This window comes from Meleagris gallopavo, chromosome 8 (assembly GCF_905368555.1).
Source record: "Meleagris gallopavo chromosome 8, MGAL_WU_HG_1.1, whole genome shotgun sequence".
NCBI lineage: Eukaryota > Metazoa > Chordata > Aves > Galliformes > Phasianidae > Meleagris > Meleagris gallopavo.
The window spans coordinates 23,386,720-23,400,172 of record NC_139411.1 but is presented as its reverse complement, the minus strand read 5'-3'; the positions used below and the strand labels follow the sequence as shown (position 1 = coordinate 23,400,172).

The 13,453-nt window shown below is 39.2% G+C and overlaps 1 protein-coding gene across 6 annotated transcripts in view; it reads left to right on the top strand.

Annotated features, from left to right (window-relative positions):
- The window catches only part of STN1 (STN1 subunit of CST complex), a 45,284-nt gene that overhangs the window by 10,541 nt on the left and 21,290 nt on the right, over positions 1-13,453 (top strand). For 4 of the 6 annotated variants that reach the window (XM_010714672.4, XM_010714670.4, XM_085229186.1 and 1 more), the window contains exons 2-4: positions 3,746-3,884; positions 8,334-8,429; positions 12,836-12,907. In XM_010714672.4, coding sequence (XP_010712974.2) covers positions 3,752-3,884; positions 8,334-8,429; positions 12,836-12,907 — 301 coding nt within the window. In that variant the 5' untranslated portion in view covers positions 3,746-3,751. Of the gene's footprint in view, positions 1-3,744; positions 3,885-6,066; positions 6,349-8,333; positions 8,430-12,835; positions 12,908-13,453 lie in introns of those variants that run through there. The other 2 variants (XM_085229187.1, XM_010714673.4) reach the window with 2 other exon arrangements.

The following is a 13,453-nucleotide window of genomic DNA, read 5'->3' as shown; positions in this document are numbered from 1 at the left end:
AAATAGTTTGGGTGGTTTAATTAGGAGCTATTCTAACAAGCCTGGGCCATCCTCCTGGGTGGACCACGTGGCAGGGAATGTAGCAAATGGCTTGGTTTTAGGTGGTGGCAACTGATGGAAGACCACCAGCTTTCTTTGGTTTCTCTTCTCCTTTTAGGATAATACCTTGCTGAGTGCACAAGGAGTCTGAGGATTACGGTCTTGTCTGAGTTCTCGCTGCAGTCAGGAAAGCTAACATTATAGAAGGAAGTCAAGGAAATGCCTTTATTTGGATAGAGTACTGCCTAAAGTGGTATCAAATTCAGACCATTTTTGTTTATTTGTACATATCAACTTTGTTTTTGCCTTTGAAACGGAACTCTTTTCCAGAGGAATATTTCAGATAGTAAAATTTAATTCCAATTTCTTTTTTTCTTTTACTGTGCCTTTTTGCCCTTCTTCAGAGATGTTTTACAGTGGCAAAAGGAATATTTTGTTCTCCTAAGCTTATGGACTTGATGCCTCTCTTGCATTTTGCACTGCTAGCAGTACTGAATTCCCTGTACCACTGCAATTGTAAAGCCATTTTACATGACATTTAAAATGAAACAGAGTAAGATGATGTTTTTCTACGACTCTGTATTGTTTGTATCGATAAACATTGTCACAATGCTTTAGCAAAAGTCATTTTAATCCTTAAACATTTGTGCATCTTCTATCTGTTTGGGATTGTTTATTGTGAGCTGCACGTAGCCACAATGCCTGCCATTCAGCCCTCGGATCTCCGTTGTACAAAGTCACTGTTATCTTCCTTGGTGACAGCGTATCACCAACAGCACAGTGCGGAGCTGCAAGCACTCCTAACGTAATGGCAAGTCACACTTCTGCCAGGATGAGTCAGTAATTAATTAACCCCTGGCATGGAGAGGCTTCCTGTGCCAATTCAGTTACGGGAAGATGCCATTCAGTGGCAAAATAGAAGTTGGTTTGAAGCATTTTGATCAGCTCTTTAAGCATTGTATTTACTAATGCTATAAATGTGCATGTAACAAGTTTATAACCTAACAGAAAGATGCATTGGGTAGAGTTGATTGACGTGTCTCTGCAGGAGAACTGCTGCTAACACCGTGGGCTGGGTTTAAGTGCTCCGTACAGAATTATAAGACTTCTACCCTAGCAGAAGGGATTTGTAGTGAATGTATGGAGGCAAGCAGCACAGGAAATAGCAAAGGTCTTTGCCTCCTACCAGGCCACAAAGTTTTGGTTTGTAACAGGTTCAAACCTGGTTGCCAAGTGGACCACTGGGAGGGAAGGGAGTGAGTGGGCTTGGCTTCGGGGTGTGGCAGTGATTGAGGAGCCTGCCAGAACCAAGGGAGGGCAAGGCAGGGCTGCTCTGTGGGATGCTGCTCACCTGCTTGTCAGCCAGAGAGCGGCTGGAGTGCAGCTTCACTCTCCCAGCCTCGAATGGATGGACCGTCTTACCTTGGGACTTCGGTGGATTTGTTGTGTGGCCTTGAAAACAAATGAAGAAACGAGAAGTTGTGCTTTCATAGTGTTAGAGAAGGGTCTTACTTCTTCTCCAAGAATCAACAGGTCTGCAGGTAGAACTTACGATGTATGAAGCAACTGGAAGCAGGCAGAGTGGTGCTGTACACGGAGGGTGTGAGCTGTCATGAGGTGTGTGAGCCAGGGGGGAGCTGCAGTATTTCAGGTTCAGTTCTCAGTAGTTTCTGAAATGGAGAGAGAGCTGCTGCTGCAGAAAGAAATGCTGCTTTGTATAAAAGATCATGATAGACAACAAGAACTATGTTTGTACCATGGGATATGTGTCTGAGAGAAGTGCTACTGGAAGGGAATAGTTGGACAACTATAGCACCAAAAAGGACAAAATTTTATTGTAATATTTCCTGTTTGGGAGTGGGACTCTGAATAGAAGTGCTTCTCCTTATTCCGATGTATCACACGTTATTTCTGGTATGTGTTTATTGTTTGGTGTGTGATGTCTTTGTGTGAGCCATGAACGTTTGTTGGACTAATCTTTTGGGGTTTTTATTTCTATACTATATGCTGGGTATAGGGACATGGCAGGCAGCAGTGTACGTGAGGCTATAGGGAAAAAGAGATGGATTGGGAAGACTGAAAGTGTTATAGAAATGCATGTGCTAAATAAAATAAAGGTTCAAACTATATGGTTGCTTGGAAAAGTTTATAGTCTAAATTTTCTATAGATCATTTAGAAAGAAACTGGAGAACTGCCATATGGAGCAACAACAGCCTTGCAATAATAAGATCATGCAGTCAATAGCTTAGTTTAGAAATTTCTTCTGATGAGTGACTGCAATCCAGCAGGAGGAAAAATGTGTTTCCTGGGGAGATTCAAGCAAGAAAAGGAGAGTGAGAAGATGTTTTGAATATGTAAAAGGAGTGGGTTGGGAAAACCTGCCTGTATATAGGGCAGAGACATAAATGCAGGTGTCTACAAAAATCCTCAGCTTACTACTAAAAAGTGAAGTGTCTGGTGGAACTGAGGGGTTCAAACACCGCCACCGTCTTGCAAGACAAATGACCAGTCTAGGGAAGGTGAAATATCACTAATGTTTAATAAAATAAAAATTGGAAATAAGTATAGTTGTCATCTGCAGCTCTTTTCACAGCATAGAGCATATGTCAGCTATGCTCTAGCATGTTGTGCTGCATTGATTTTCGGGCCCCAAATAAAGTTTAAGTGTGAAAACAGGAATGAAGCAGAATCCAAGCTCTGTTGTTTCCCAGTAATGCAAGATGCTATCATGATATTCATGTCGTGTTGTCTCTCTATGTATAAACATCTTGTGCAGAGTACAGAGATCACTGACAGCCCATAGAAAGGAGCTTTTTTTCTCTTTGAAGACTATGGCTTCCAGCTCTCAGCTCTCCATGCTGCTCAAAATCAGTTTGCTTGCCACCTTTGCACCACACCTGTAAGCAGCTGATGTCTATTTGATCGTGACTCTAAGGGTTTACAGGAACAATCTAGCTACCCATATGGGAGAAAGTAATAAGAAGTATGTTCAGCCTCAAAACCTCTACAGGATGTTCTGGACAAACCTTCAAGGTTGAGAACTTTTTTTTGTGTGTGTGTGTGTGTGTGTGTGTGTGTGTGTGTGTTGTTTTTTTTTTTCCTGAAACCAAATGCATCAAGCTGAGAATGAGTCCAGTACTGACAAAAGATAGCAGACATTAGACAGGGGAAACTGAAGAGGTAAAAGAGGAAAGTAACCATTACAGAATTAATCAAAATACAGAAGAGCTTGTTGCCTTTTGGGGGGGCTGGGAGTATAAAAAGTAAGCCTGCCTTCCTTCCTCCAGTAAAATGCAGGATGAACAGTGAGGAGAATATCTTATGGACTGGGAAGGGAATGATGGGAGGAAATGGAAGTACAGAGGAAATAACTAATAGGTATCCCACAGTCTCGCTTTTAAAGTAGTATTATATTTATTTCTCTCTGTCCATAGATGAGGAAATCCTCTTTCATTTGAAGTAGTAAGTAGAATGCTGTTGAAGTTGAGTCTTAATATTTCAGTAAACTGTCAGAAGTGCTATTTTGTGTCTTTTATTATGGTGAAGCAAAGGTGATGTTGTATTAATAAGTTCCTGTGACTCCTCAGCAGCTCAGTTGTATTGCTGTATGTAGGATCACAAGCCAATTTTTCATTCATTTAAAACATAGAACAGCTTCTCTTCACCTGTGTAGAGAATAACTACATTTTTTTCTTGCATTCAAAGGTTTTAATGCAGTCTGATTCCAAGAAGTATGAAGAAGAGATTCCTTCCCTGCTCTGGGGGTTAGATCCTGTATTTTCTGCTTTTGCAAGACTTTATATTAAAGATATAAAAGAAATGAGAGAATCTAAACAAGTTCCAGGTACGTACTTATATGTGCAGATGATGCAACACAAAGAATTGTATTTGGTTTGTGTTTATCTTTTCATTGAGGGATTTCAGAATGCTTCATGGACACCAGCACAGTTATTTTTTCAGTACTCTGAAACTACATGACAGGAGTACCTTTTGTAGTTCTAAGAAGAACAGATTGTATACCTTGAAGAAATACAGGTGGAAAAAAAAAAAAGTTCTGTAGCCTTTCCTTCTTTTGTATGTGTGTGTGTATGTGTATATACACACGTAAACTGGCTTACATTAAGGTAGTGTACTTCCACTGTGTGGTAGTGCCTGTTATATTCTGATAGTTCTAAAAATGCTGGTCCTTTCTGGCCATACATGTTGTATCTTGCCACTCTGTCCACAATACTTGAGGAGGGTTTTATGCCTCTTTATTATGATATAATATTCATTAGTTGATGGTATATTAACATACTATAAAAAATAGGTTTTGTTTGCTTAATTTCTAGTTATGAAAGATACAACATTCTTCAGGTATTTGAAAGACTTGCTTGTAAACTCTGGCACCTGGGCTGAGTCTTGTACCATGCCTTTTGTTTTCTAACCATTACTGGCAGTTGTATGCTTTACAGTCTGGTTCTGCTGATCTTCAGCCAATATCACCCGTGTGTGTACATCTTGTAGAGCACTGTGGGTCTGATCTTCAGTTTCTGTTTTCGCTATAAAGAATCTAAACAGACTGCAGTGTGATCTCTTGTGAAAAGCGTTTGTTACTTCAAATTGGAAAGTGTTGAGGTGCAGAAAAAAGTGGGGAGGAATCCCACGAAACGTAGAATTGATGATGAAAAGCAGGAAACCCTAAGCAGAGTGTGTTTTCCATTTAGTTTGCTGGGGCTGTTTTTTTATTTTTTTTTTTCCACAGGGGAAAAGGTACATCTGTTTGGTTCTTTGAATAAGTGCCATCCTGTAGGTTTTGTGATTCTCATTTATTTTCCTTTACCAGCAAGGATAACAACAGTACTACTCATGTAGAAATGAAGGACTGGTGGTTTTCTTCTTTTTTTTACAACCACCCTTATGTTCATTGGGACTTCTCAAACTGCTTTTTTTTCTTAAAGCCTTTTCAGGAATGGGGCTACAGTCTAGTGTTGGTATTTGTACTCAAGCAAGCAGTACTTCAAGGCTTCCCAAAATTCTGCAGTCTTACTGTAGGACTGGTATAGCAAGTGCATCTGATAAAGGCTGTTCCTTTATTCAGAGACACTTTAATTGTTATTGAACAAAGTATAAAACAGTTCATGCATGCCCACGTACAAATAAACTCAGAAGAATTAAATCTGTGCACATCAATAAACATGCTTCAAAAGAACATGACTGGCCTTTGAAGGCACAATCCTGCATGCTCTTTTGTTCACTTCTACATAGCTTAGGTTTTTTCCTTCTCACTTCCCTTCCCTTTCTTTTAGTTGAGTGAGTTGTCTTCTGCCTCATAACTATTTGTTTGTGTTTTTTTCTTTTTACGATTGTCCTAAGGAAGTGGTATCTGTCATATCAAGATATCAGTCTTTAAAATTGGTGCATGTGAGCTTTCTTCACTTCCTGTGCATCTGGCATTCTGCACAACTAAGCTTGTTTGCAATCCTGTGTCATTTTCTAACCAGGCTTTAAAGAATAAAATGAAATTTCATAGAAAAACATCCTTAATCTTGTTCAGTGTCCTGTTGCTGTGTACGTACCACAGAAGACATCTTTTAGCATATCTCACCCATTGGCTCAATGGAAACTTCTTAAAAAAAAAAAAAAAGTATTTTTTGAGGAAAGAGGAAGGTAGGTGTTTGCTGCCAATAAACCTATAATAATAAATTCAATAAACCCTGAATTTAATGGGTTTATTGAAGACCAGCTGGAGCTGATTAGCAGTGAATCAGTCATTAAGTAAGGATAATTAAGAATGAGTGAGTGCAAAACAGTTGTACCTAGGAAGAATAGAAAGAAAGGCAGGCTAAGTGTTAGCAGATATTCTAAGAGTGCTTTTCCTAAATTATGGAGCAGCCTCCCCAGGAAAAAGGTGGGATCCCATTCACTGGGATTGTTTATATCCTGACTGTACAAATTGCCAGGAATTTACTGTATGGAACAATTTTGCAGTGGCTCTGAGGAAATGAACTGAATGACCTAATAAGTTTTTTCTTTCCATTTTTAAGCATTAGGATTTGATGCAACAATGACTAATCCCTTGAAAGAACAGAGGAAAGCAATAAACCTGTCCAATTACTCTCCTGCTAGAAATGGTGACAAGAAGGCTGGAAAACCACCCAGATAAATACAGCAGTTGTGTTGACTTAGAGGCCTTGAAAGGAGAGTGGGTGTCAAACTCAGTTGTAACACATAATCACACCATGGAAATGTGTGCAGAGCTATCATGCAGTGCAGCATTGTGACAGCTTATCAACAAGCAAGGGAAGCTGCAAATAACACAAAAGGAGGTAATAAGAATTAAAGCAATGCCAAACACCTCATTGCTTGGTATGGTAACGACAGGACCAGAACTTGCCTTCTCTGTATCCATAGTCCCCCTAAAGTGCAGCTGTGGTTTCCTGTTGTGATAACAGCATGTTAATGTACATGTTATTTACTGGGTTACTGGAGCTTGATTGAAGCCCTGTGTAGGTGCATTCAAATGTGTAGTGTGCTTTTATTGTTACTGATGTGAACATAATTTAAACAGATAATCTGGGACGAGAAAAGCTCCCTCTTTACACCTTCAAGTCATCAAGTTCAGCAGCTTCTGATTGATAATTTAATTATAATGTCATCTTTTGTATGAATTCAGGTAGTTTCTCAGACAGTAAGGGTGGAGTTTAAGCTTGTGGGGATATAGAGAACCAGTTCTATCTGGTCACTGTCATTTGCCAAAACTCAGCTTACTAACTGTGAAATGAACATAATAACATGTTGCTTGTTAGCACATGAAGAGATTGGTGTCTCTGCCTCATAGATTTGCCTTGAAAGTGACCCAGACCTTCTCATATGTATGTTTTGTAAGATTTAATGAATGCTTGTGTACATTGGGAGCACCTTCATTGAGAGTTTCTCTAGCAGTGTTTATTTGTGTCCTGATAAATGGAACGAGAAAAGTGGACAAACCTGCTAAACATTCTTTATACTGCATCTGACCGGTGACTGCATGGTTTTGAGATGACTGCAGTAGATGCATCTCAAAATATTACAGTGGACTTGTGTCAGCAAAACTCCTGTTTGTGACCTGCTTGGCTGATCACCTTTGACTTTTTCTGAAACTGCTGTTTTTGTTTTGTGTGTGAGGAAAAACTAATTCCAGGCCCACTTAGGGCTGCTGCCTATGTAGGACAAGTTATTTTTGGATTTCACATTTGATTTTTTTTTTTTTTTTTAAATACAGAATGTTTTTGTGACTCCCTTGTTGCAGTGTTTCTCTTTCCCTTTATAAGATTTGCCACAGTGCTTTGAGACAAATGTTCCTTTTTGAGACCCTTGAGTTATGTAGTTTTTAGAAGGCAGTTATTGAATGTCCCAGATAGCATCATACTTCAGTAAAACAAGACTCTCAAAACTGAAGAAAACACACGGACTGAAAATTAGACCAGGATTTAACTAGAGCTTGTTTCCCAGTTATTCTCCTGCTAGTGAACTGTGAAGCTTCAGTGTATGTTTACATCAGGGTTTGCTAAAAACACTGGTCACGCTCTTGAAAGAAATTACTCTATGTGGCAACCTCAGTATTGTGGAAGTCCCCTGGGCTCTCATTCCTCACCGTTTCCTGAACTTCATTTTGTATTATTCTTATCCAAGTCTTCTTTATAGATGTGCAAAAATAGCTTCGAAGGGATGTTTTTAGAACATGTTATTTCAGAAACTGAAGCTCAGGATACCTCCATGATGACTGCACAGTGTGCTCTGCGATGTGAGAGGATTGTTAACCCCCACCCACCTCCATGCCCTACCCCACACCATGGCTCCTGTTCTTCTAGAAATCAAAGACAGAATTGTGTTAGTTTTCCTTTTGGAGGCAATGCCTTAATCAGGAACAGCTGCGCTGTGAGAAGCTCAAAGTGCTTCCATTGTATTCACTTATTTATTCTGAAGACTTGAAGTTGTAAAAAACAAACAAAAACAAACAGCAAGAGAAAACAAACAAAAAAACCTTCTTAAGCCCACAGTAAACAGTTCTGCAGATCCAAATGTAGAAGAAAGCAAGAGGCTGATAGAGTTCTGAGATTACAATAACAATTTTTGTATCCTATGTAGAGCTGATACTTCCTTCTTGTGTTCCCAGTGCTTGCTAATCGAGGGGATTTTTCACATAAGCAGGTATTAATTAACTTTGAGGCACATTAAGTGTGCAGGGAAGTCACATTTGTCAGTCAAACCTATGTAGGGCAGGATGTTGAAGAAAAAGTAGTTATACTTATCAAGGGTGTTCTTTGTCTAGGTATTTTCTTCTATAATGGACATCCAGTGAGACAGGTGGATGTTGTCGGGATGGTGGTTCAGACTAAAGAGCGAGAAGCCTTTCACAGTTATGGAGGTAAGAAGAGTTTCCATCTTTGTTTTTGCATTTATCAGCCCTCTAGTCTTAGTTACTGTTACTGAAATTAAAAGTTGCCTTATTTGATTATTCTTGAAACAAATCTACTTTATTTTGTTATATGAAGTATATGCCCAGCTCAGAATACTTTAGCAAGCTACAGTTTCTCTTTACTTTTAAAATAGAGGAAATAAATGAAGCTAAGTAACTGATTTGGGGTCATCTGGAACAATTTAATTTTTGTTATCGCCTTGCCACTGTACCCCACTGTTTTTCTTTTACATATATGCTGTTTCTTTAGTCACATGTAAATGGTTTTAATGATTTCAGTAAGAAGTTACTTCTCCCTTTTTTGAGCTGCAGAAACCTCTTCTGACTTTGTATGTTTTATTGTGTGTTGGAGCCAGGTTTTAGTGTCTGTTGAGATTGTTTATAGTTAGCTGCCAAAGTGTCTCAGCAAATCCAACCCAACCATCGTGGTACTCACCAGACCTTGCCACCACCAGCACAGAGTCGATTCCTCCCTCTTGCTTTTCCCTATTGCATTCAGACTATTTCATTAACTTGGAGCCATCTGGTTGTGTGCTGAAAAAGCAAACGGAAGTACAGGAGGTGGGGAAATGGTTATCTCACAGTAGGAAGGGGAACCAAACGTGTAGATTACTCTGCAGGCATTTGAAGAACCTGTGTCCAGTGTCTTCTGCCACGAATTTCCAACTGATGGAGCTAAGTTATGGAATGCCACTTTGTACCCAGTTCTTCCACTTTTAAGATGGAGGCAGCAGTAATTCCCCCTCCGAGAGCAGTGTTGAGAAGATAGAATTGACAGCTTAGAGCCAGGTCCCAGGCTGTTACTTCCATAACACCTGCAGTTGCACCACAGCACTGCAGAGTAGCACTGGCTGCCAGTGCATGAAACATACCCCAAACAGAGTGTAGCTGTTTAGAGCTGAGTCTACTCTACATAAATGTCCTTGCAAGTTTATTAAATAGGATATCTCGTATGTTTTTTTTCCCATCTAATTTCTGTGTTACTACCCTGCCATTACATCAAATAACAGGTTTATGTATTTTAAAGCATGAGTTGCTCAGTCAGTTGAAGTAGAAGGAACTAAACAAGCACCTAAGTTAAGAAATGATGAGACTGATGATGTAATGAAGTGTTGAAACAAATTGAACGTCAGCAGTTGTTCTGTTATTTCACTAGTGTACAAATGGAGACAGTGTTTCATAAGAACAGAGGAAAATAGAATCACAATGACCTAGACAAAAGCAATTTAATGGACAGTTCATGCTAGCTTCAGTGTTACGTAAAGCTTGATGGAAATGTTTGATTGGAACAGAAAATGGAGGAGTAGAAATAAAAAGAAACCAGAAACAAAAAGAACTTAGTGTTAGATCAGCCAGCCTTTAAGTACAGCTCTCAGCCTGCCTTCCTGCTGTCCTTTCACATCCAACTCTGCTCTTTGTTCCAGCAGTTCCTGGTTTGAATTCTCAGGCTACCTGCCAGGGTGCCTCTACCCAGCCGGCCCTCTCTTTCAGGCAGGCTGGTTCCAGCAGCATAGAATTGTAACTTCTTAGACAGTTTCCTGCTTGTAACTTCTTGCATCTCTCAGTTCAACAGACTCTGGTTAGTGAGTCACAGAGCAGGTGTTGCATCAATTGGAGCGCTGTTCAGTATTTGCTCACTTTCCATCTGCTTAAAAGTGACTTACAAAGCAATTGCCCCTTTGTAGTTTTTCTGCGATAGAACTAAAATGTCTTTGTGTCACTGCTACCATCTCTCCCACTCATTTCCTATCTGTCTACTTCAGAATATATACCTTTTATTTTAAGAGAGTCTTAGGTTCTCTCTGTGCTGCAAATCCATTCAGCCTGAGCTGATAGCAAAGTAATTATTAGAAGAGAGTGAATTAACTCTTTCCTGGCTAATAATAATTCTAAATGCCATGTAAAACAGCACATACATTTTGACATTTTGATTTGTTTGGTAATTGCTCTTATTATGATCAGTTAGGAAAAGGATATCTAATAAAAGCCTTGCTTTCAGCAAGCTCATATTTTTAGCCAATGCACTTTTCTGATCTTTTCTTTCCTTTTTAAGAGAACCAAACAACATCAAATGTGGCTTTTCTTATTCTCCAGGACCATTCTGAAAGGCTGAACACTTGCCTTACAAACAACCAAACATTTCCCTGGAGCCTCAGTAGACTCACATAGGCCCTACATAAAATAAACCCTACTTCTTATAAAGAAACCAACACAGTTACTAATTTACCAGGTAATTTTGAGTGGACTGCTTCTCAAGCAGTTAACATAAGAGTCAAGATGGGTGAGATAGTCAGTGTAAGAGTTAATAAGTAAATAAAATTAAATACAAGGAGATGAGACAGGACGGCATGGGGAGTCCAGGAAGTTTTCACAAGCCTGTAGGTGCCCTGAGAGCATTTAAAAATAGATTAACGTTCTCCTGTCTAATTAGAATACAATTGCAATAGTTTTCATTCACCTGTGGTTCAGGAGTTGTTTTTGCTCAAAGGTTTATTTGTGAGCTTTATTTCAGGGCCTGGCTCTGCAACTCAAGGTCAACTTTGTGGTCACCTATAGGTCGGTCTCTCTAGGACTCAATTTTTAACAGTCACATTGATGAGGAATCTTCTGGCTTCCTAATCCTTCAGTCTTGTTTGTTTGGCTTCCAAGCTCTTCTTAGGAAACGTATATGTTGGTCTCTAAGGAAACATCTACATAGTGCAGTAAAATAATGGTGAAATGTTGTTTTCCCTTTTTCTTATTGTCACTGTTGGCTCGCATTGGTGGCTTTATATGGTGTATGATGGCTCTTCCTCCTACTAAAATAGTTGCATTTCATCTGTACTGAAGAGAGGAAACCCTATTAATTAGATCATTGTCTACACTAGTGCTGAACTAAATCTACTGAAATAGCTGCAGACACGGGAGCTCAGGAGGGGGATAGCAGTGAAACAACCATACTTCTAGTGATGGAATCTGGGATTGCCTGCATCTTATAAATGCTGTTTGCTGTTAAGAATGTGTCTGTGCCAGAGTAGTTCAGCATACCTACTGGGAAACAGGAAAACGAGGCAATGACTTGAGATCAGACCCTCACAAAGGGAGATTGTTTCAAAACATATGAGACAATGCAAAGGCATTTTGCTTTGATGCTACGATTCCCAGAGGAAGCGACGGCAAGTACCAATCAGTATCTTCCTGGTAAACACCACTCATGCTTTTGTAGTAACTGGTTAGGGGGAGTTTCTTTGTTGTTGTTTTTTATATATGGTATCTGGTTTTGTAGATCTGGTTTGAGGAGCAGCAGAAAATTGTGGATTCTTATTTATGAAGAGGTCATATTTATGAAGGTCAGTGTTGGAGGCAGTTATGCTTAAACTCCAAGCAACGTGGAAACGTGATCTTTGCCATGATTTGACAGACACCTGGTACCTTCTTACTTAGAGGATGTTTGCTGGGCAAGCTGCCCATATAAAGCCTCTTGATCTATAGAACAGTTGATTGTTCTGATAGCTTTATAGTTTTCTTTGTTCTTTTTTTTTTTTTCTTCTTTTCTGGTGTCTTGAACAATACAGTGCCTAGGGCAGGAATCACAGGACTTATTTTGCCTAGGTACTAGTAAGACAGGAAAAGCCAGATAGCTGACATGCTCAGGAGAGGGTAGGTGTTAAGCTTTTTAATATGGAAGTGGCTTGCATGCCACTAGTGGTACCTTAAATTAGGAATCCTTGGCCTAGGGCAGAATCATAGGCATGTCTTCTGTCCTGTCTGGATATGGTAGCTGCCTTTCTAATCTCTTAAATGGGAAAGGCCAGCAGACTTTGTTGGCAATATTAGTGTAAAAAACAGGGTAGCTGGAGATAGGACTCTCTTTAATCTCCTCACTCCTCACCAGCCCTGATGTGCTGTTCTCTCATTTCGATATTAATGTTTCTGTGCACTGTGTTTCATTTCTAATTGTAATTTGTTTAGCTTCAACTTTCAGCACTGATTTAGCTTCTGACTTTATCAATTAAATTAGAAACCTCTAGTACCCAATATATGTAGTAAATCATCATCATTTGTCAGTATTAGATTATTTTTTATTTTATTTCTTGAGGAGCTAGATGTTATTTTGCTTGCCATGCATGTAGGCATGTTGTCTAGCACTGAACTATTCTGCAAATAAGAGACTACTTCAAAGCCAAAAGCAGGAGATCAGCCCCCACTTTCCTTTACAGACTGGTTAGAATGAGATATGCAGGGAGATGACTGCTAAGAATATCTATATATTTTTCATTTCTTGGAACATCACTACCTACTTTCATATTCCCTGTAATTTCAAATTCAAATTGTAATTCTTGCAATTTATTTTATTTTATTTTTTTTTTTTACAGTGGATGATAGTACTGGGGTTATAAATTGTGTCTGCTGGAAAAATCCCATGGTAGCAGAAAGATCTTTATCAGGTAACTTATTAAGTAATTCCTCTTTGTGACTGTACTTCTTGTTTGTAACTTAAATAAATTAGTAAATGATCTCACTTGCAGAACAACCATATCCCACAGCCTGGGCCATCTTGAGAGCTTCATATTACTTTTTGTGTTGTTGCTAGTGATGGTGCCAATAAAAACACTGCGTTATGACTTGTCATGCCTTTTCCTTATTAGCATAATGTATTTCAATTCCATGCTGTTAAATTTTTCAGAGAATCCTCTTCTTACACTTTATACAGCCAGTCAATTGACCACCAACTTGATCTGCATTTCTTACCCTTGTGGCACAATAGTTTCAGAATTCCTCTTTTTTTGCATTCTGTTTATGTGTATGCTAGCCTGATGAACTCAAAAGTGGATTTAAATGCAGGGGGAGCATGCATTTTGTGATTTGAACAGTTCGAAATGAGCAAAAATTGTGCATTTGAAGTGAATCTGTTTTTGTACTCAGTAACAGAAGAACTCAGTATGTCTGACTTTCCCTTTACCTTCTTATATATCAAAGTGTGGGATAATTTC